Raw genomic sequence first — 23618 nt, 5'->3', positions numbered from 1 at the left:
CTCCAGGGGCAGCTTGGCCTGCTACCTGGGCAGCTGGCAGGGGTGGGAAGTCAGTGCCCATCTGGTTAGCGCCTCCTGCAGCTTTCCTAGCTCCCACTCCTTTCACAGGGCACAGACTAGCTTCCTAGGGATGTCACTGTTGTCATGGAAATGGCTCCACAACTCTCCCATCCCTGCAGTGTCCCCCTCCCCCCCCCAGCCCCCGCCCCCCGCCCCGGCCTCTGCTGTGACAGGACACCCCACTGGTATGTTCCTTGTTTCTCAGCCAGAGCTGGGAGGCAGCTCAAGTCTCCAACTCCCGGAACAACTGATTCAAAAACCCGCAGCCAGCAGCGAGGCAGCTCACACCCGAGGGCTCAGGACCATGTCGGTCCTTTATTTATGAAACACCTACATGTAGTTTGCATTTTACAACAGGGTTTAAGTGTGAGAGGCGTGTCCATCGGCCCCGGGACTGAGGTGAGTGAGCAGTGACTTCAGTGAGCGCCAAGGACAGGCCAACGATGAGGGACGATATAAACGATAACTTTTATTTCTTAAAACCTCAGCATTAAGGATGGATTTGACCTTCTCTGCAGCCATCACTTTTGTATTAAAAATACTAAAACATTAGTAGAAGGAGCAGACACCTCATTCTTCGCACAGCTGTCTGTACACAGAATTCAAACAAGACCCCCCAAACCAAACCTAATTTCTCTCGACCTGTGCACAAATAATCGCTTTGGTAGATTATTTTTCTCCTGAGGCACACCAATAAATACCTATATTAAGACCCACAGCCATTTTCACTGAATCCCATACAACAGAACATCTCATTTGCATAAATGTTTGCAGATCAACGTGTGGTTTACAGTCCCCACCCGACCCACGCCTGGCTCAGCCCCAGCACCACTTAAAGCACGTCTGTGCCCAGGCTCCGTCAAGTAGACTTCTTGTTCTCCTGAAAAACACAGATGGGTGAACAGACAGATGCTCGACAGACAGACAGACAGACACGCTCTGACACACCAGGCGCGGGGCGTGCGGCCGGTCCCAGGAGTGACCGAGCCCCCTCCCGTGGAGCAGCACCGTGAGCCCTGAGCAGCTGGGACGTTCCTCCCGAGGATGCAGTGCAGCCAGAGGTTCTTGTGGCGAAAAACGATGCCTGGTCCTTCAAACCAGCCCCGGCTGGACACGGGCGGCACGCGGGACAGCTGTCCGGGGCCAAGGACAAAGCACCCGCATGGCAGCTGACGCAGCCCTTAGGGGTCCCACAGCATCCCCCCAGCATCTCGTTTTGAAGACGCCGTGGGCATTGTAGAAGGAGGCACTTCCAGTGTTTTCTACGTTGCAGCCCTGTCATGAGCAAGTTAACGGCTTCCAAGCAAAATGACGGTATCAGGTGACTAACAGTGACCCACACTTGAGGGTTTTCTGTAATCTGTAATCAAAAAGCACGACAGGTTTTTAGAAGAAAATACAGATCGATACTTAAAAGCCCAGCAGTAGAAATCAAACCTCAACACACGCAGCGCCGTCTCCACCCACCGCAGGGGGTGGGGGAGGGGGTGGGGGCGGGGGCGGGGGGTCTCTGCTGACGGCAGGCAGCATTCGCTTCTCTAGAATTTGATTTGCTGACAGATTTTTTTAATTTGAGAAAAAGTTTGATGTTCCAGGATAAACACGACCTGACGCGGCCTTGGCCAGACTCGCTGCACCCTGGCTGGCCGTGTCCATCCTGGCAGCAGGAGTCACCGCGTCATGCAGCACACGGATGCAGCTGAGGACGGCGGGGACGTGCTGTTGGTACCTGTGGGGCAGCATCCGAAACTGCAGCCCCAGGTCAGGTCAAACACGCAGACACGGGCGTGGCGTGGCGTGGCGTGGCGTGGCGTGTCTGCCGGAGGCGGTCACAGTGTTTGGAAACTCCTGACCAGTGTGTGAGATGAAATGTGGGCAGAGTGGCCTCCCCCCTCTTTAACCTGGAAAGACTAACAACTTGATAGGCTATTACAACACCTGATACAGCAAACAGACTCGGAATGGCAGGCGCCAGAGCCGCAACGTGAGGCAAATTCTGCTGTGGAAACGCTGGCGGGCGGAGCCCCGGTCACTCGAGCTCCTCCCACTTATCGGTCAGGTGGCCGCGGCTCTGGCGCCGGATGCTGACCAGCTTCCCGGCCGAGCGCAGGCTCCAGCGCGAGCTGCCCCCCGGGCCGGCCAGGCTGGTGTACTTGCCGGAGCCCTTGGCCCCCTCCTCCCAGCCCGGCCGGGACGCCTGGTCACTCAGGGGGCCCGACTCGGCCGCCACGTCTTCGAGAGCAAGCTTCGGGGGCTCCCAGCCCTCGATCTCGTCGGGCTTCTTGGACTGGATGTTCGGCTTTAAAACCAGATTGTCCCAAAACCCAGACTTCTTCTCTGTCTTCAGCTCTTCTTTCAACCGTAAGCTGGTTCTGTGGGACAAAGGAGTTGGGTTTGGGTGACGCAGGGGCCTCAGATTCGGTCCATTTTGTAAATAAAGTTTCTTTTTCTAAAACCATCTAAGCTGTGTGGGAAGCTAACGCCAATCAATATGTAAAACTTGAAACAGCAAAGTCAATGAGGGAGAATTCGTCCCCACGTGTTGTTGCTGACACTCGTGAGGCCGCGTCTCAGACCCACACGTGGACGTGCGCACGGGCCGGTTCTCAGGAGACACGCCTGGTGCTCACGTGCCTGGCAGTCGGCGGCAGGGACCCAGGGCCCAGACCCCAATCGGGGAGAATTCCTTTTAACCCACGGGGTCCCGAGGACCCAGCCAGCACACTGGGCCCTGGGAGACAATGCCCAGGGGACTGACGTGCAGGACCCGCCCCCCCCGGGAAGAAGGTGGTCACCACGACACCCGCCCGTGAAGCGAGGCAGCTCTGGGCTTGGGGCTCGGGGCTCAGGTGGGCGCTGGTCTGCAGCTTCCACGCTCCTCCACCTGCCGGGCTCAGCTGCCTCCTGGCCTTCCCGCAGCGCCCCGTCGTCTCCAGACATCCAGGGAGCCCTCCGCACCTTCCTCACTAGGGGAGGAGCCCTCGATGTCACCGGACTGGCCCTGCTGTCCCACATGACGGGGGGGGGGGGCCGCGATGAGGGGGGCACCCACTGGGGCCTGGCCTGGCCTGCCGACCGCGTCCCCCTCCTCCCGCAGGGACTTACCCCCTGGACTTGGGAGATTTGTATCTTCCCAGCAGGTGCTGCTCGTCGTCGTCATTAAACAGCGAAGTCACTTCCTTCCAACCTCGGAAACCTGCTCCCTGCACCAACAAAGGTCAGGAAGAGGTCAGGCTGGCAGCAAGTACACAGATCGGGTTTTTAACAAATCTGTGGAGCTGGGCCTGGGAGAGAAGCTGGGCCTGGGAGAGAAGCTGGGCCCTGGGGGAGAAGCTGGGCCCTGGGGGAGAAGCTGGGCCTGGGGGAGAAGCTGGGCCTGGGAGAGAAGCTGGGCCCTGAGAGAGAAGCTGGGCCTGGGAGAGGAGCTGGGCCTGGGGGAGAAGCTGGGCCTGGGAGAGAAGCTGGGCCTGGGAGAGAAGCTGGGACCTGGGGGAGAAGCTGGGCCTGGGGGAGAGGAGCTGGGCCTGGGAGAGAAGCTGGACCTGGGGGAGAAGCTGGGCCTGGGGGAGAAGCTGGGCCCTGGGAGAGAGGAGCTGGGACCTGGGGGAGAAGCTGGACCTGGGGGAGAAGCTGGGCCTGGGGGAGAAGCTGGGCCTGGGGGAGAGGAGCTGGGCCCTGGGAGAGGAGCTGGGCCCTGGGAGAGGAGCTGGGACCTGGGAGAGGAGCTGGGCCCTGGGGGAGAAGCTGGGCCTGGGAGAGAAGCTGCGCCCCGTCCCCGGGGGTGGTGGCTCCTCCTCCCTCAGCGGCAGGCGACCTCCGCCGTCCCATTGTGAGGACAGCCACTGCGGTGACCATCCGTCTGCCCATCTTCACCCTGCCCTCCCCCTGTGGGGTGGCTGAGCTGTGACCCCAGGATGGGTCCCTGCAGGTCAGAGGCCTCGCCATCCCCACGGATGGCTGCAGAGGAGGGAAGGCCTATTGTTCATCCTGGGGCCCCGGTTCTGCAGTCGGGGTGCATCCTGTGCCAATGCCCAGCCTCTCAGACCCAGAGGCACGCGCTGTCAGAGCAGGGCCGGGAAAGCAGAGAGACTCCCGCCCATCCCACACCCGGAGTCCCACTCACTCTGTGGGTGGTCTCTCTCTCATCAGGGGAGCTGAGGGGAGGGGAGGGGAGCAGAGGGCGGCTCCCGAGGGGCAGACCTCGCTTACAGAACTCTGAAATGTTCCTGTTGCAACATGAAAGGAAAGGGAACTGAGGGTGTGTGTCAGGCTCCTGCGGCCACCCAGGGCCACCCAGGGCCACCCAGGGCCACCCAGGGACGGGGTGAGAGCTCAACGTCGTCCCCAAAAGCTAACCCGGAGGCCATCCCTGGGGCCAGGCTCGCGACAGTGGGGTCCCGGATGGACGAGGACCTGGCAGATGGGGTGTGCCAGTCCCGTGCCCCGTGCCCTGCAAGGACCCGCCAACCCTCCCTCTGAGCAGCCCGGGGTCCACGCCGATGGGTCTGAGCAGCCCGGGAGCCATGCCGACGGCCACCCACGGCCGGAAGCCGTGTGGCACTCTCGTGCCTGTGACAAAGCTCCGGCCTGCGTCCCCGGCCGGTGCCCCTGCTCCAGCAACGATCAAAGCACAGCCTTCACCAGAGCGAGAGCAGCCACATGACCTGAGGGTGACAAATGGAAACAGGACACCAGGACCTGAGAAGCAGGAAGGACCGCAAAGGAGGAGGGAGCGCGCCTGGCTCCTGGCCGTCCCTGTGCCCCCACCCTCCCGTCCAGACCCCACCGAACAGCAGCGCTTAGCACAGGCTGCTTAACCCCTTAACCCCTCTTAACCCCTCCGCAAGGTCGGCCGCGTCCTAGGCCGGCACCTGGGACTCCAGAGTGTCTGTCTGAGGGGCGTGAGGGACTGAGATCCCCAACCAAGAGCACAGCCGGTGCCCCGGGGTGATGCGGTGACAACCAGGGCCGAGGACCGAGGGCCGAGGGCCGAGGGCCGGGTGCCTGTCCGCTGGGCCTGGAGCCCTGGGGATGGGCTTCTCGCAGGCAGAGGAGGGAGCGGTGAGCCAGGCCGGCGAGGCTGCCGTGAGGTCCCGCACAGCCCGGCGCTCTGCCTGCCCACTCTGCAGGTGAGAGCTCACCCAGGCTGACGTGCACACCGAGTCTAGAGAGTTCCAGCCGTGCAGGAGGCTGGTCACCTGTGGAACCTGATCCCAGGCTGGGTCAGCTGAGACCTGCCAGGCTGCCCGCCTTGGCCAGCCCAGCGGGGAGTGGAGGCCCCCCCGACCCAGAGCCCCAAGGAGGACGTGCCAGCAGGAGGGAGCCCCTGGGCGGGAGGGCGCCCGCCGCCTGGGCCCAGCCGTCCATCTGTCCGCTCAGGGGCCACAGCCACCCGCCGGGCACACGTGCTGCAGAGGCCACGTGAAGGGGGCAGCCCTCCTTCCCCCCGCGGAAAGCACGTTTAAAATACCCGTCGGACAGCACGTTGATGACGTCCAACACAGGGACCAACGGGTCACCATCCAGAGACTAAAGCCGGAGCCGGGAGGGAGGGCTCCGCAGGCCCCTCCTGGGCGGGGCAGCGTCCTGTCTGTCCCGCAGGCAGCCAGGCTGCTCCTCCGTGGGGGACTGGCCGCTAAGGCGACGCTGTGCATTCCACACGCGCAGCACGGACCGCACTCCCCCCCGACGGACCCCGCTTGGTACTGGCTAACCACGCGCGCCGGTCCTGACCCACCGCCCCTTACACGCCGGCACTTGGTTCTCTGGTCACCTGCTCCGCAAGGTTCCCATCTTCTCTCTAAACCCCAGAACCACCCAACAGTCACCCTCAGCCATTCCTGCTACCGGGGAGGAGAGGCCCCGGGATAACTGCCGAGCAGAATCGCGGGGGGCGGGGGGCGCTGCTTCTTTCAATCACAAACACTATGGCTCTTTGTGAATTTGAAAAAGCAACAGCCAAACCTAACAATGAAAATCCGATCTCCTCAACGTGAAACGTTGTGTGAAACCACAGAAAAGGCCAAACAGACGAAAGAGCAAAACGTGAGGGAACAGGAGACTTTGATGTGGAAAGTGTCCCCGTGTTTGTGGGGGAAACAGAGGCGGCTCAGTCCCCGGCTCGGGTGCCTCTGCAATTTTAATGTGTCAGCAGACAGGCGGCTCGCACCGGACCTGGTCCCGCGGGCGGCGGCGGCCTCAGGAGCACAAAGGGCTCTTTGCCGATCGGCTGTCTGAACAGGTTCCAGGCAGCGAGATCGCACTGCCCTGCCCGGGGGAGCGGAGCCTGGGCCTTGCCTGCTGCCTCCCCTCCGCTGCCAGGCGCCCTCGGGCTGTGAGCCCTGTGGCGGCCTCGGGGAACGGACTGGCCTCGCACGCCCTCGGCTCCCCGGTTCCCTCCACCTGCTGCAGCCGCTGAGTCCTTTTTCTCTCTGGTTTTCTTTCCCCTTTTTAAAAAAATACATATTTTTATTGAATTTAGAGAGAAAGAGAGAGAGAAACATCAGTGATGAGAGAATCGTGGATCGGCTGCCTCCTGCACACCCCCCACTGGGGATCAAGCCCTGTCACAACCTGGGCCTGTGCCCTTGACCAGAATCAAACCTGGGACCCTTCAGGCCGCAGGCCAACGCTCTAACCACTGAGCAACACCGGCCAGGGCTCTTTCCCCTGTTGCAGCCCCGGAGGCAGCAATGACGTGTTTATGGAGTCCTGAGCCCGAGCAGGGTGGGAGGGGGAGTCCCGGTGGATGTCCCACCCGCTCCCCTGACCTCGTAGGCACAGGGCCGGGTTCCCACCCACACCCTGTCGGGGGGAGGAGGTCAGGTCAGCCTCACGGGACTGTTACTCCCGGGCGTCTCCCCGGTGACCTGAGTTAACCTCTCTCCATCCTGCGCCCTATCTCTGGGAGCCTCGGTGCCCTCCGCCCTCGAACGCAGCAGGAGCCGGTGCTCAGAGACTCGGCGAGGGAGCTGCTCGCGCTCGGCCCCGTCTCAGCCGGACTGAACAAGCCGTGTGGAGCCTTGACGCGCATCTTCCATGGTCTCCCCGGAAAAACGTCTGCCTCGCGTCCTTCTAAAATGCCCGTCGGAAAGCTAAATGGCAAGCTGTATACTGACTTACTCACAGCAGGACCGGGCAGCGTAGGAAACGGAGTCTTTACCTCCCACAGCAGATTCTCCAGCCAACGTGAAAATTAAGCTCTTTCATGACGACTTCGTATTCAATTGATGGGCCAATATACACGATAACCTTCCTAGAACCTTGCACGCCTGACAGGAACACACGCATCGACACGTGGGGAACTGCACTGACCTGAAATAAAACCCACAGCCCTGGCCGGGCTGCTCAGTGGTTAGAGCGCTGGCCTGTGCACCGAAGGGTCAAGGGTTCGATTCCCAGTCAACGGTGTGTACCTGGGCTGCAGGTCCAACCCCTGCCCTGGTTGGGCACGTGTGGGAGGCAACCACTTGATGTTGATGTCTCTCTCTCTCTCTCTCTCTCTCTCTCCCCCCCTTCCTCCCTCCTCGTCCATCCTCCTCCCTCTCCCCCTTCCACTCTCTCTAAAAATCAATGGGAAGCCAAAACCGGTTTGGCTCAGTGGATAGAGCGTCGGCCTGCGGACTGAAAGGTCCCAGGTTCGATTCCGGTCAAGGGCACGTAACTTGGTTGCGGGCACATCCCCAGTAGGAGGTGTGCAAGAGGCAGCTGATCGATGTGTCTCTCTCATCGATGTTTCTAGCTCTCTGTCCCTCTTCCTTCCTCTCTGTAAAAAATCAATAAAATATATTAAAAAAAAAAAAATCAATGGGAAAATATCCCCGAGTGAGGACTCACAAAACAAGCAAACAAAAACAACCCACAACCACACCACTTGGCGACGGGGGGCCAGCACGCAGCCCGCCCGCCTTCCTGGGTGCACGTGCCCCTGTGCTGCTCTTGCCCGCAAGAATGCAAAGCACGGATCCGTGAACGCGCTCACCGCCCCGTGCAGGCTCACGCGTGCCGGTCCGCGTTGATGGCTTCCACAACGGGTTCCTCATGCCGGCCCTCCCGCAAAACTCCCGCAAAACTCCGAGAAACCTTGCTCTTCACGGTCTACAAGGCTGCCGTGGTGCATCTGTGTCCCCCCAAATCCACCTGTTTAAACCCTGCCCCCCCCCCCAAGGTGATGCAGGAGGAGGCCGGGCCTGTGGAGGTGAGAAGGTCATGAGGTGGAGCCCTCCCGAGGGCGATCAGCACCTTCTGAAGGCAGCGAGCCCAGCCCGTGTCCCAGGTGGAGCCCGGCCCGTGTCCCAGGCAGAGAGCAACCCGTGTCCCAGGCGGGGCCCGGCCCGTGTCCCAGGCGGGGCCCTGTGAGGAGCCTGCAGCGTGAGAGGTCCCCCCACAGCTGGGGTGGTTCAGGCACTCAGTTTGGGCACCTCCCAGACAAGGAGGAAGGAGGAGAGAGAGAGAGAGAGAGAGAGAGAGAGAGAGAGCGCTCCGTGGTTCAGGCACCCAGTCTGGGCACCTCCCAGCAGCCAGAGGGACAAAGATGCTTAAAATGTCGGTGTCTAAGAACCTGAAAAATCCCAGTGAAGAGACACAATCCATTCCTTTGTCAACTAGACGCCAAAACACAGGAACTTCCTTTTGCTAGAACTATTTCAGACAGAGACACGCCACCCACTGCGGAAGCCCATGGAAGGTTCTCTCTGCGCCTCGTGTCCTGGGAGAGCCCCTTCCGCACACAGCCCTTCCTCGGTCCGTTCGTCCCCGAAGGACAGCCCAGAGGCCCCTCGGAGTCCAGGTGAAAAGGGGGCGGAAGGCAGGCTCGCACGCTCACACACCACTTCCTGATCCAGGGGGCGGCCCCCCGCAGGGCGGCTCCCCCAACACGCTCCCCGTTCCAGCACGCACGCAACCGTGAAAGCGCACGGCGGCGGCTGCTGTACTGGAGTCTGAGCCGAAACACAGTTTTGTCAACGCTTTTCTCAGGCACTGGCCGTGGGGGCCTGGATTTTTGTAAGACAAAATGTCAATATTTGAAAAATACAGAAAAAGGATGTGGCAAATCCATGACCTGTGGCGTTGGAGAAACAGTGTGCCCAAATTCTAAACTCAGAGAAACGCGGATTCCAACTGTGAGCGGCCCCATGACGTCACGAAGCCCTTCTACCTTCCCGCAGGCCCTCCCGTGTGAAATGGGGGTGAGTCCACGGGAGGAGGCGGCGCTGTGGGAGTCACGGGGACACGGAATTAACAAGCCCTGAATTGCTGCTCCCACGGGAAACACAGGGCAGGGACTGTGAGCCCCGGTCATACGTGTTCATCAGTCAATCCTAACCTGTGTCACACGTGTTTATGCACAGGCACCGTATTGCTGCTCAGCCCGCCCGGCGCACTTTCTCCACCGGACACACCGGTCTCCTCCTGGGGGAGCCAGGCGTGGGCACTAACCCGGATCGTTCGAAACAGCAGCGTCAGCACCAAAAAGCACTAAACTCGAACCACACAGAGGCGAGACCGCAAACAAGACGCGGCCAGTGTGACGGCTGACACCATGGGCCCGGCACACGCAACCTCGGCCGGACGTGGGCCTCACGGCTGCGAAGACAAGAAGGCTCCCCAGCCCTGGACTGGGGTGAATTCCCAAACAGGGGGCCCACGGAGAACCACGGAGCCCACGGAGAATCACGGAGCCCACGGAGAACCACGGAGCCCACGGAGAATCACGGAGCCCACGGAGAATCACGGAGCCCACGGAGAATCAGAGAGCCCACGGAGAATCAGAGAGCCCACGGAGAATCACAGAGCCCACGGAGGATCACGGAGCCCACGGAGGATCACGGAGCCCACGGAGAATCACAGAACCCAGGGAGAATCACGGAGCCCACGGAGAATCACAGAACCCAGGGAGAATCACGGAGCCCACGGAGAATCACGGAGCCCACGGAGAATCAGAGAGCCCACGGAGAATCAGAGAGCCCACGGAGAACCACGGAGCCCACGGAGAATCAGAGAGCCCACGGAGAATCACAGAGCCCACGGAGAATCAGAGAGCCCACGGAGAATCAGAGAGCCCATGGAGAACCATGGAGCCCACGGAGAATCAGAGAGCCCACGGAGAATCACAGAGCCCACGGAGAATCAGAGAGCCCACGGAGGATCAGAGAGCCCACGGAGGATCACGGAGCCCACGGAGAATCAGAGAGCCCACGGAGAATCACAGAGCCCACGGAGAATCAGAGAGCCCACGGAGAATCAGAGAGCCCACGGAGAATCACAGAGCCCACGGAGAATCAGAGAGCCCACGGAGAATCAGAGAGCCCACGGAGAATCACAGAGCCCACGGAGAATCAGAGAGCCCACGGAGAATCAGAGAGCCCACGGAGAACCACGGAGCCCACGGAGAATCAGAGAGCCCACGGAGAATCACAGAGCCCACGGAGAATCAGAGAGCCCACGGAGAACCATGGAGCCCACGGAGAATCAGAGAGCCCACGGAGAATCACAGAGCCCACGGAGAATCAGAGAGCCCACGGAGGATCAGAGAGCCCACGGAGGATCACGGAGCCCACGGAGAACCATGGAGCCCACAGAGAATCACGGAGCCCACGGAGAATCACAGAGCCCACGGAGAATCACGGAGCCCACGGAGAATCACAAAGCCCACGGAGAATCACAGAGAATCACAAAGCCCATGGAGAATCACGGAGAATCACGGAGCCCACGGAGCCCACGGAGAATCACGGAGCCCACGGAGAATCACAAAGCCCCTGGAGAACCACGAAGCCCATGGAGAACCATGAAGCCCATGGAGAACCACGGAGCCCACGGAGAACCACGGAGAATCACAAAACCCACAGAGAATCATGGAGCCCACGGAGAACCACGGAGAACCACAGAGAATCACAGAGCCCATGGAGAACCACAGAGAATCACAGAGCCCATTGAGAACCACGGAGCCCACGGAGAACCACAGAGAATCACGGAGCCCACAGAGAACCACAGAGAATCACGGAGCCCATGGAGAACCACAGAGAATCACGGAGCCCACGGAGAATCACGGAGCCCATGGAGAACCACGGAGCCCAAGGAGAATCACGGAGAACCACGGAGAACTACAGAGCACATGGAGAACCACGGAGAACCACAAAGCCCACAGAGAACCAGGTGGCCGGTATCTGTCCCGGGTCACCGTGCGGCTCTGCAATGGCCCGCGGCGGCCGCTGCGGGTCCAGTTCCTGCCGTAAGCCGCCAGCTCTCGGAATCGGACTCGGGCGCCTTCAGCGGCCAGGGCCGGCCCTGCCTCCCCTTCGCCCGACAGGACGCCTGTACACAACGCTGTGCTCCGTCCACGCGTGATGATGCGGAGCCACGGGTTTTTCTTTTCTTTTTTAAAATATGTTTTTATTCATTTCAGAGAGAAAGGAAGAGGGAGAGAGAGAGAAACATCAATGACGAGGCAGAATCGCTGATCGGACTGAAGAGTCACCGGTGTGATTCCCGGTCAAGAGCACGTACCCTGGTTGCAGAGTCCCAGCCCCGGCGGGGCGTGAGCGGAAGGCAACCAATAGATGTGTCTCTCTCACACGGATGTTCCTCCTCCCTCCCTCTCCCCCTCCTTCTCCCTCCCACCCCCCCCCTCCCAGTATCGCTAGGAGTCCCTGGGAAACACCCGGGGAGGGTTTTAAAGGAAGAGCTCTCTAAGTGCTGCCGGAGATGTGCAGGCAGGAGGCTGGGGACGTCGTTGGACTCCACTTGTCCTGGTGTTCAGAACCACGTCACCACCCCTCACGGCACCCCTGGCCGAGTCACCAGGAGCCAAGGACGCTCTCAGGGCCGCCAGTGGAGACTGGCCAGGCCCGAGTGCCTGCGTCACGGCCGGCCGCTGCGTGCCTCCACATCCCCGCCGCCTGCCCTGTCCCTGCATCTACCAGGACTGCTGCGATGCCCCGCACCGCAGACGACAGGCGTCCGTGTTGGCGCATCCCTCCCCCGGTTCACGTGAGGGGCTGGGCCAGGTGCCGCTCGCACAGGGTCAGGCTCGCAGGGACCGAGGCATGGCTCCATCAGGGCCCACAGGCCCACCCGCCACGCCTGACTCCCAGCTGCGCTTTCCCGGGAGCGATGCCAGGTCTCTTTCTCCTCACCTTTTACTCCTCACCCCAGGATATTTTCCCACCGATTTTTAGGGCGAGTGGAAGAGAGAGGGAGAGACAGAGAGAAACATCGACGTGGGAGAAACACATCGATGGGCTGCCTCCTGCACGAGCCCCCACCAGGGCCAGGGGCGGGGAGAAGCCTGCAACCCAGGTACGTGCCCTCGACCGGAATTGAACCCGGGACCCTGCAGTCTGCAGGCCGGCGCGCTACCCACTGAGCCACACCGGCTAGGGCGATGCATGGCTGTGGTACAGTGCCATCCACCTGAGGGTGACACCGGCTGGGGGGGTTCCCGGTCTTCATCAGGACTGCAAACACCTGAAAAGTGACCCACGTGCGATGCCCCGTCCCATCACCCCTCAGATTCCGCAGGGACCCGGCGCGTCCGTGTGGGCAGCCTGCTGGGAGGTGTCGGTCCGGCCCGCAGGGGCCACTGAGACGGCGACCAGTGACCCAGGGACACGCCACGGACCGCGGCTCCACTTCCGGAAACGTCTGCTCAGGGTCGGGCAATGGCAGGGGTGGGCAAACTTTTTGACTCGAGGGCCACCATGGGTTCTTAAACTGGACCGGAGGGCCGGAACAAAAGCATGGATGGAGTGTTTGTGTGAACTAATATAAATTCAAAGTAAAGGAGCGGAGGGGAGAGCAAGAGAACCGGATAGAACAGCCGGATCCGGCCCGCGGGCCATAGTTTGCCCACAGCTGGCTTAGGCGCAGGTTGTAATGAAACCAGAACTGCCCTGCTCACGTCCCCACAGGGGAAGTTTCCTAAAGTCTGTGTATCCGTACGAGGGAGCACTACACGGCATGCACACACACAAACACACACACACACACACACAAACACACACACGCACACGCACACACACACATGCACATACGCACACACGCGCGAAGAAGCACTACGGCCGCCCCCAGCTCAGTGGGAAGAAGCCAGTGGTGAGTGTTGCTCGAGTCTCATTCTCCTGGAAAGCCCGCACCCCACCGCCCACCCCAAGATGCAGGCCTCCAAGGGCTGGTTCTCTGACTCAGGTGGAGCATCCACCGTCCAGCTGACCCCATCCCTACCCCCCACCCCACCCCCCACCCCACCCCGCACCCCGCACCCCGCACCCCTCACTAACCTCAGCCGCACGCACTCCGAGCCCCCGAGGCTGAGCCTGTCGCCCACAAGAAGGTTCCCCACCCGGGCCCTTCCGATCGCCAAAGCAGGTTGAGGAGCACGTGACTTTGCCTGGGCGTTTTCGGGAAATGCCCGTGAGTATCTCTACGCCTTTTAAAATGGTAACATGAACCTGTGCCCAGAGTTCACCGAGGCTTGTTTCAGGGGCATTGGTGTAGCTGCTGGCTCAGTCCCCACGCATGCCCGGGGCCCCGCAGCCCATCGGCCACCTCATTCAGCCTGGGCCCCGCAGCCCATCGGCCCCCGCAGCCCATCGGCCCCCACAGCCCATCGGCCCCATGGCAAACCGCCTGGCACCTCATGGCCCCGCCGAGGCCCCACGGAACCTGCGGCAGAGGTGAGGCCCGGGGGAGGCCCCAGGAGACAGCTGGCACTGACGGCCACCGGGGCTGAAGTGAGGGCTCGTTGAACCTTGTTAGTCTCTCCTTATTATTAAACAGCTAGAAGCCCAGCGCGCAAAATCACACAGCCCCGCCCACCCGCTCGCGCCTCGCCGAGCTCCCAGTCCCACCCACCCACGTGTGCCTCACCACACCCGCCTCACGGAGCCCACCCACCCGCCACCCTGCCTGCCCGCCCGCTGGCTGCCAGCCTTGCTGTGATCGGAGTCTGTGGGCCACGCCACGTGAGCCGTGAGCCCTGCCTTGCTGCCGAGAGTGGCTCACGGGTTGGGGGCGGGTGGAGGGTGGGGAGGGACCAAGAGATGCTCCATGCATCTCCTGGTGACCGGTCTTTGGTCATTATGGCGTCACGGCATTACGGCTGCTTGCTTTTTATAATATAGATCGCAATGGATGTTTCACTTTCTAACCTCACTGTTTTACTGTAATACAAATAGATGTGTGTTCATGACAAAGGAAAAGCTCAACAGCCCTGGCTGGTGTAGCTCAGTGGATAGAGCGTCGACCTGTGGACTGAAGGGTCCTGGGTTCGATTCCAGTCAAGGGCACATGCCCAGGTTGCAGGCTCGATCCCCAATAGGGGGTGTGCAGGAGGCTACCTGATCAATGATTTTCTCTCATCATTGATGTTTCTCTCTCTCCCTCTCCCTTCCTCTCTGACATCAATAAAAAGAAAAAAAAAATATATATATATATATATATATATGGTGCAAATTCACTTTAGAAAAAAGTTCAAGGAGAAGCCCAGGGAAATTTATTTTCAGTGTGAAAACTATTTTAGGAACAATGATGTGTTCCTTAATCCAAATCATGGTTCCACATGCCTCGCATTTCTAACTTATTAGAACTGCACATTAAGCTACTTTTTCTTTTTTAAAAAACAGCTGATTACCGCTGTGTGGAGCTCAACACGCACATCTGAGCGCAAACTGAACACCTTTCCAGAACACGACGAAGTGGCTCCACGGCACAGCTGACCGCCTGGGCACGGGGCCGGGAGGCGAGGCGAGGACAGAGAAACGCATCCGGTGCATCCTTCTCACCGCTAATTCCTACTCCTTTCAACTTCAAAATACAAACCTGTAGGCAGGAGTTTCATGGTAGACTTGCCGTGAATTGTCTAATTTAATTCTAACAGAAACTGGCTTTGGGATAAAGACCAAGCCTCCAGAAGGAATGAAAATAATTTTAGAGTAAAAAAATAAAAATCTGTTTCTCTATAGCAAAGTTTCTTCAACCCATTAAACTATAGATGCCCTTAATGAAGCGATGTAAAAACCACCCAGTCGAGTCTCACTCCTAGAAGGCACAGGGACAGATCCACATGGCTTTGGTGGTGGCAATGGCTCGGGCACCAAGACACAATCCATGAAAGAAATCATTGACAACCTGTACTTTACTAAAATTAGACACTTCTGCTCTGAAAAGGACACCGTCAAGAGATGAAAAAGACAAGCCACAGGAGGGAATATTTGGGGAAGACACGCCTGATAATGCACTGTTGTTCAAAACACGCAAAGAACCCTTAAACCTCCACAATAAAAAAACGGAAGTCGGTAGTTTTATTAAAAACGGGCCACCGGCCGTAACAGACACGTCACCAAAGAAGAGGGAAGCGCGTGGAAAGATGCCCCACGTCCCACGGCATCAGGACATGCAACCGAAAGCCCCAGGGGACCCTGCTCCCTGTGGGAGAGACCCCCGTGGGCCCGCACTGACCCCGCCCCCAGCGGGAGGACGCGGGCGGCAGGAAGGGGGCGCAGCCGCGGAGAAAGACAGTGTGGGGGTGTCCCACAACACTAAACCCGCTCTCACCACGCGACCCGGCAACTGCGCTCCATCCAAGTTAAAAACTTATGTCCGGCCCTGGCTGGTTTGGCTCAGTGGATAGAGCGTCAGCCTGTGGACTGAGGGGTCCCGGGTTCGATTCCGGCCAAGGGCACATGCCTGGGTTGCGGGCGTGGTCCCCAGTGGTGGGCGTGCAGGAGGCAGCCAATCAATGATTCTCTCTCATCATTGATGTTTCTATCTCTATCTCTCTCTCCCTCTTCCTTCTTCTCTAAAATCAATAAACTATAAAAAAGAAAAAAAAAACTTATGTCCGTACAAAGCCTGCACACAGATGCTAGCAGCTTCATGCAAAACTGTGAAAAGGTGAAAGCGACCGAGATGCCCTTCTGCGTGGGATGGGTAACCTGTGGTCCCGCCAGGGGACGGGATATTATTCAGCTAAAAAGGAAGGCGCTCTCAGACCCGAAAAGGCGTGGCGGAAACTTAGTGCGTGTGACTGAGCGACAGCAGCCAGGCTGAAAAGGCCTCTCACTGCCATTTCCCAAACCTAAGGCTTTTTGGAAACGGCAGAGCCATGGAGGCAGTCAACTGATCGGGGCGCCAGGGGTGGAGAGGGAGCATGAGTAAGCGGAATGAGGAGGGTTCCAGGGCAGTGGGACTAGGTGACACCATGACCTTGGACACGTTTCATGTTACATTGGTTGCAATCTGTAGGACAGGTCGGAGGGCCCTGTGCTGAGGGCCTGCAGCTCCCTGGAATGGGGTGCTGATAGAGCCGGGGCTGTGCATTTGGGGACATAACGGAGATGGGAAGTCAGTCCTTTCCACTCAATGTCGCTGGGTCCCTAAAAAAATAACTTAAGCCCAGCCAGTGTGGCTCGGTGGCTGAGCTTGACCCATGAACCAGGAGGTCAGGGTTCAATTCCCAGCCAGGACACATGCCCAGGTTGTGAGCTTGATCTCCAGTAGGGCGCGTGCAGGCGACAGCTGATCAATGATTCTCATCACCGATGTGTCTCTCTCCCCTCTCCCTCCCTTTCTAAAATTAATAAAAGCATATAAAAATAATAACCTGTTAAAACCCACACAAAAACACACAGTTAACAGAAGGATGCAGACACCAACTTGTAAACTAGAGAATCAGAAAAGCAACAACGTTACTAATGGCTGAATCCATGTTGCTGTTCAAGCTCCTATTCTTCCAACGTTTTCTTATGTAAGAAAATGTTCAGAATAAAACCAGAGGGGAAAAAAACACAGGTTGTAGGATTCATCAGGAGAAATGGAGGCAGAACACAGGATCAATTTAAAATTTTAAAGTTCATCCAAAACTTTAAAGATGTTTAAAGATCCTGCTCATCGTCAATCAACAATAGTTACTTGGACTGTAACTCCGTCACCGCAAATACATTCTCATCATTCTACTTAAGAGAGCTGCTGTTTAGAGGAACCCGACGATTTTGAGATTTAAAAAAATAAAAACTCAGGTCGGCACGGCCAAAAAGTAACTTCTGGAAGAAGCTCAGACAGAACCGTAACTAAAGGCTTAATCAGATTCACTGATTCATAGAAACTATCCCCGAACTATTTCCAAGTCCCGAGGGACACTTCCAGAACAGTTTTACCAGCAGTTTGCAAACGTGTAACAAAAAGTAACTTTCTGACCACCTCCAAAAGAGAGAGCGAGGGAGCACTGCATTGCTGACCTGAATTCCGCGGCCCAAGCAGTGAACACGCGAACACGCATCGGAAAAAGAAAGTGGGGGGCGGGGGGGAGGGAGCGCACGCACCGCACGCACGATCCACCTGGGATCCTTTCTAATTAACAAATTCTGAGCATTCCAAGCGTGTCTCGAACCTGCAGGGCCGGTGTCTCCGTTTTCCGTAGAAAGGTCACCGGCCTCCTTCCTCCAGGCAATCAAAGGTTTGAGGAAAGGAAACGGCTGTTTATCCAAACAAGTGTTTCGCCCACTTGGCACGTAGCTGGGGTCGCGGAGCGCTTTCTGGTCTCCACCGGCGGGCGGACGGGCGGCGGGCACCGCCTCCGGGGACCGGGACCTGCCCGCGATTCCGTCCCGTGTGGGGGGGGACTTGCTAAGTCCTGGGTGGCCTCCACCTCAACAAGGAGGCCACGGCCACGCGCCCCGTCCCAGGTGCCCTGTCACCTGTATCGCGTTCCCGACCCCGCGTGGGGTGCTCAACACAGACGATGGCGGCGACCCGGGACACGCCTGGGCATCCTAACGGGCCGCGGGGCCCAGGCCGCACCTGCGCACCGCTACCTGTGCGCCCCGATTCCCGCGTGCCGCCCTCCGGCGCAACCTCACTTGCGCGCCACTGTCTACGCAGCCCTGGCCTCACCTGCGCGCCCCCCACCTGCGCGCCCCCCACCTGCGCGCCCCCCACCTGCGCGCCCCCCACCTGCGCGCCCCCCACCTGCGCGCCCCCCACCTGCGCGCCCCCCACCTGCGCGCCCCCCACCTGCGCGCCCCCCACCTGCGCGCCCCCCACCTGCGCGCCCCCCACCTGCGCGCCGCTGGCGTCCGCGGCGGGCGGCGGCTCCCCCCGCAGTCCGTCCTCCTCCTCGGGTGGCTCGTCCAGAAGCACCCGGCTGCGGCTCAGCTTCCACATGCTCGGTCCGGGTCCGGCGTCCGCGGGTCTGTGCGCCCCTCTCCGGCCGGCCGGCAGCGCTTGGAAGCTCGGGCGGCGGCTCCAGCGAGGCCCGGACGCGGCGAGGGGGCGGGGACGGTCGGGCGGGGCCACATCACCCTCCGGGACCCGGACCCGCCCTGCGCCCCCTCCTCCATCAGGCACCCGACCCACCTCCGGTCCCCACCTCCACTCGGGATGGGGTCCCCGCCCACTGCCCCGGCCCCGGCCCCCGCGCCCCAAGGACCATCCCGGACCCGAACCCAACCCGGCAGATCCCCGGCCAGGCCGCCCCCGCCCCCACCCCCACTCGGGGACCCCGCCCCCTGCCAGGCCCCGCCCCTACCGGGCCACCCAGGACGAGGCCCCGCCCCCACCGCCTCCCCGCCCCCACCCAAGTCGACCCCTCACCCTGGCGTGGGGCGCGGCCACGTCCACCGGGCGCTGGCGCGGGGGGCGGGCACTCAGGTTCCGGTCTCCATGGCAACGTCCGCGGGCCGCGGGGAGGGCCAGTGCGCATGCCCACAGCCGGCTCGGGGCGGGGGCTCCAGGGGCTGGGGAAGCGGTCGCTGGAACGTACCGAGCCTCGCAGGCCGGTGACCCCGTGTCCTTGGAGCCAAGTCCACCCGCACGCAGGGCCTGGGTGCATCCGCAGGTGTCCCGCGGCGCCCGCGCCCCGACAGGCAGCCGTCCCGCCAACCGGCGGGGCTGGGTCTGCGGTCCCGTGCGCAGCGCCTCCCCCCTGAGCGAGGGGCTTCTGGTGTCTGGGAGGGGGGACGTGGGGGATGGGCACCTGCAGGGGCGGGGGAGCCCCCGAAAGCCAGGCCGGCAGGTGCGCCCCAGGGACCAGCATCTGCGACCCAGGCTCGGCCCTCCTCGGTGGGTGGCCTGTGTCCAGACCTAGGAGGGGAAACGGAGGGGCTTTGTAAGTGTCCACGTTCCACACCGGGCCCGGCCTGACGGACACCAGCCACCTTGGAACCCAGCGGCCCGGTCCCGCCCTCCCGAGGCTGCCGCGCAGGGCCGCCCTCCTGGGGCGAAAGAAAGTGTAACCCGTTCTGAGGGGTTTGTATCCAAACGCAGGTGAGACGCGCCCCACGGGAATCTGAGTCTGTAGTTGGTGCTTTTCTAGCTAAGGGTACACTCCTGTCAGTGAACTGGGGGACCCCAGCCTGCACCCCACCTGAAGCAGTGGGTCCTCTTCCTGCTCACCAAGCCTCTGAGCAGGAGACACACCTCGAGCCCCCTTAAAGCACAAAATGACTTATTTCCTGTCTCAGGAAAGAGCTGAACAATAAAATACAAAAGGACATTCACCTCCGTTATAATCAGAAAAATGCAAATGAACATGAAACGCCTCTTCCCCACCTGCCAAAGTGGTAAGGATGTCTGCCAGGGGTCCTCAAACTTTTTAAACAGGGGGCCAGTTCCCTGTCCCTCAGACCGTGGGAGGGCCGGACTATAGTTTAAAAAAAAACAACTATGAACAAATTCCTATGCGCACTGCGGGCCCGGGATGCGTCGGCTGCTAAGCAGGACAGGCAGCGGCACCCGGCGGGCCGGATCCATGTCCTCGGCGGGCCGCATGTGGCCCGCGGGCCGTAGTTTGAGGACGCCTGGATCCAGTGTCTGCCCAGAGCCTGGCTGGTGCGGCTCAGCTGGCTGGGGTCACCCTGTGGACGGCTGCCGGTGTGATTCCTGCTCAGGGCGCGTGCATGGGGTGCAGGCTCCGTCCCCAGGAGGCAGCTGATGGATGTTTCGCTCTCACATCCATATTTCTCTCCTCCCTTCCTCTCCCCAACTCTCCCCCCCCCAAAAAAAACCCACAACAATAAAAAATCTTAAAGAAAAAAAAGAAACTGTTGGAGGCAAATTGGATCCATTTCGGAGTATCTATCAGATTTTAATATGCATACCCCCCCCCCCCCCGCCAAGCAAACGAACTTCTACAGAGAAGCTTTTACCTGACATACTTCGGTACTGCTTGTATTTTCACACTAACTCTATATTCATGTGTTTACTTGAGCATTCAAGTAAAATGTAAAAATGTATAAAGAGATCCCAGCACTGGACAGCTCTGTGCACATTTCTCCTAAGTATTTATAACCTCACTGCTACTATAAAAATCAAAAAATCAAATGTACCTTTTGGGTTTTACTCCGAAGTGATCAGCAGTGAAACTTTGAAACTGAAAAGAGGCTCTGAGTTTGTCTGTGGCCTGCAGAAGCCCAGCGCCCATCAGCGGTGACAGGCGCGGGGCCCCGGAGCTGGGTGGGATTAGCCAAGCTTTATCCAGAGGTCAGGCACGTGGGAAGCCAGACATCCTACATTCTCAGCGAGTCACAGGATCCTGAGATAAGCATACCAGGACCCCAAACAGCTCTGGACCCCCCAGGCACAAATAGGACAAACTCATGAAAACCACAGAACGCACCTATGAAAAATACTCTGTCCGGCAGAAAGTAAATGTAAGAACGCCTCCTTCACAGCCATGTATAAGGACGTTAAAAATGTGCGTCGACACGTCATTTCAAACCAGGTCAAACAGGCTTAGCTTCTGGCCTTCAAAGGCTCGTGGACTGGATACATGGACGGGCAGTGGTTACCACACACGCTACCCACACATGGGTTTCCTGAGCTGGTACCCAGGGTCCACTGTCAAACGCTGATGCAGCAAAGCCCCGTGAAACAGGTTCCAAAGCACAGCCAGGATGCAAACGGCAGGGAGAAGCAAGGCAGACACTTCAGCTTGGGCCTCGCCATTCCGCCGACAGCACAGGGCGTGCCCAGGCCCCTGGCCTCCCTTCCGAGGGGCACAGCCACCTTTCTGTGCTCCCAAATTTTCCATAGTAAATGAAACGGTAACCTCCTGCCGATCCAGGACACTCTGGAAGAAGAAAGCCACGCTCACTATGTCAAAAAGCTAAATTTAAAAAGACATTTTGCTTTATCTCGGCGGGGGGTGGGGGGTTGTCTTCAAGCATTCTGGAATTCTGAGAAGCACTTCTCATGATTTCTAGAAATCATACCATTGTTCATTCGCGTGTGAATTTTGTAAAATTAAGTGATGCTTGTTGAAGTTTGAAAGAGATGCTACAAACCCTTACAGACTTTGTTTCTGGATGTGGTTGAAGGCCCTCCTGCTTACTGAACCTTTGTAGGAAGAAGCTACGAATTTTAGCCTGATTTGCCCTTATTGGCTAATAGAGCCCCGGAACATTCACTGGTATAGAAACTCAAACTTTTGAAAAAATGGTTTTCATTGATTTTATTTTATTTTAAATATATTTTATTGATTTTTTACAGAGAGGAAGGGAGAGGGATAGAAAGTCAGAAACATGGATGAGAGAGAAACATTGATCAGCTGCCTCCTGCACACCTCCTACTGGGGATGTGCCGGCAACCAAGGTACATGCCCTCGACTGGAATCGAACCCGGGACCTTTCAGTCCGCAGGCCGACGCTCTATCCACTGAGCCAAACCGGTCAGGGCGGTTTTCATTGATTTTAGAGGGAGAGGAAGAAGACGGGAGAGATAGAAGAAACATCAGAGAGAGAATCATTGACCTGCTGCCTCCTGCACGCCCCCTGCTGGGGATGGAACCAGGAACCAGGAACCGGGCATGTGCCCTGACGGGGAGTCAACCAGTGACCTCTTGGTGCATGGGACAATGCTCAACCACTGAGCCACACTGGCCGCGCTAGAAACTCTAGCTTTTTAAACAACAATCGACTGTGCCCTTTGTGACTGGAGCTAATCTTGGTGAGACTTTACTCTGGCATAGTTCATCTTAAATGCAAGTACAGTCTGGGTGCCACATAGAACTTTCCGGAAACGCAAGCTGTGTGAGTACGGAAGGGACAGCCTCAGGAGACAGCGAGTAGCAAGTTCCCTGTCCCGGACGTGGGGGAGTAGAGGCTGATCCGGATCGGGAACACGGGTGTGTGGGCCAGGTCTCCTGTCTGGGGACACATGCCCACATACCGTGAGCCACGTGGGCAGGCGTGCCTGACAGCTGCTGGTGGCTGCCTCACCGTGTGACAGCCCCACGCAGCAGCTGCCACACTCCCCTGCGTTCGTTTGTACTAATGTCAAGGGAACACTCATTACTAATGTGTAGGATTGAGGTAACCCGTGAACTTGAAGATCAATATGCCCTTGAAGATCAAGGTTCATATCCTGATATATGAAAATTTACACCTAATATTCCCCCCATCACGGTTGTCTCCGCACCACCCTTAACGGTAGGTATATAGTAAAATAACATTCTATGCCCTTCAGTCCTCAAACCCCCTATGCATTCTATACGTAGTGTACTGCTGATAACAAAATATTGGTGAAATAATATTCACTAATTCACCAACCAATTCTCTTAATTTATTAATAACTAGACATAAAACTGAAAACTACAGCTAGTATTTATTGAGTGTTTATTACATGTCAGACATTTATTAGTATTATATATATATATTCTTTTATGAATGGAAAGAACAGAATTTGGAGCACATTGACCTGAATTACAATGTTAGCTCTACTCGGAAAAAACACCCCCTGAAAGGATTTGCACACATTGTAATGCCGCTTACCCGTGGGAAGGACGCTTGGAGGGAAATTCCACTTTTGTTTGTGTAGTTATGTAAATGAATTACTGCGTGTAGGTCTAGCTATTACATACAATAGATATAAGCCTTTTATATCTCTAGTATGTATTATGTAGGCAAGGTGTTCAAAAAGTATTTGCTGTTTTGAATGTTGAAGAAATTTGCTACTCTGTAAAATATGAGCAATTTGCTCATTGCAATAGATAGGGAATTTACAACAGATATAAATGAGATTGATTTGTTTTTTGTTTTTTTAATATCTTACAGAGAGGAAGGGAGAGGGATAGAGAATTAGAAACATCGATGAGAGAGAAACATCCATCAGCTGCCTCCTGCACACCCACTACTGGGGATGTGCCTGCAACCAAGGTACATGCCCTTGACTGGAATCGAACCTGGGACCTTTCAGTCTGCAGGTGGATGCTCTATCCACTGAGCCAAACCGGTCAGGGCGAGATTGATTTGTTCTTATTTAGTTCTTATGTTTTTATTCCTCACCGAAGGATATGTTTTTATTGATGAGAGACAGAGAGACGGAGAGACAGAGAGAGAGAGAGAGATAGAGAGAGAGAGAGAGAGAGAGGGAGAGAGAACAGTGATTGGTTCCCTCCCGCCCATGCCCCCCAGGGATTGCACGTGCCCCCTTTTGGGGTATGGGACCACCTTCAACCAAGGGAGCCACCCGGCCAGGGTTATTTCTCTTCTTTTTTGTGTTAAACCCGCCTCACCCCACTGACTGTATCCAAACCTCCACATGACGGTGGCGAGCGAGTAAAGCTCACC

The 23618-nt window shown here is 58.1% G+C and overlaps 1 protein-coding gene across 1 annotated transcript; it reads right to left on the bottom strand.

The window, feature by feature from the left end:
• Positions 1-509: 509 nt before the first annotated feature.
• On the bottom strand, positions 510-18361 carry TDRP (testis development related protein). The gene is made up of 3 exons (XM_080661767.1): positions 18112-18361; positions 3166-3263; positions 510-2432 (listed from the first exon to the last, which is right to left on the bottom strand). The coding sequence occupies exons 1-3, from the start codon at positions 18214-18216 to the stop codon at positions 2090-2092; spliced, it is 546 nt and encodes a 181-aa protein (XP_080517893.1). The 5' UTR covers positions 18217-18361; the 3' UTR covers positions 510-2089.
• Positions 18362-23618: the final 5257 nt, after the last annotated feature.

This window comes from Plecotus auritus (genome assembly GCF_963455305.1).
Source record: "Plecotus auritus genome assembly, chromosome: 3".
NCBI lineage: Eukaryota > Metazoa > Chordata > Mammalia > Chiroptera > Vespertilionidae > Plecotus > Plecotus auritus.
The sequence above is the reverse complement of the archived record's forward strand: the minus strand, read 5'-3'. Positions and strand labels throughout refer to the sequence as shown.

What these genes read in the sequence shown, in the direction of transcription:
- TDRP (XM_080661767.1), bottom strand. Translation starts at nt 18,216, where the DNA reads ATGTGGAAGCTGAGCCGCAGCCGGGTGCTTCTGGACGAGCCACCCGAG. An exon ending in CGGACGCCAGCGGCGCGCAG is followed by an intron (nt 3,264 to 18,111) that starts GTGGGGGGCGCG and finishes TTGTTGGTGCAG; the next exon opens with GGAGCAGGTTTCCGAGGTTG. An exon ending in AAATCTCCCAAGTCCAGGGG is followed by an intron (nt 2,433 to 3,165) that starts GTAAGTCCCTGC and finishes TTTGTCCCACAG; the next exon opens with AACCAGCTTACGGTTGAAAG.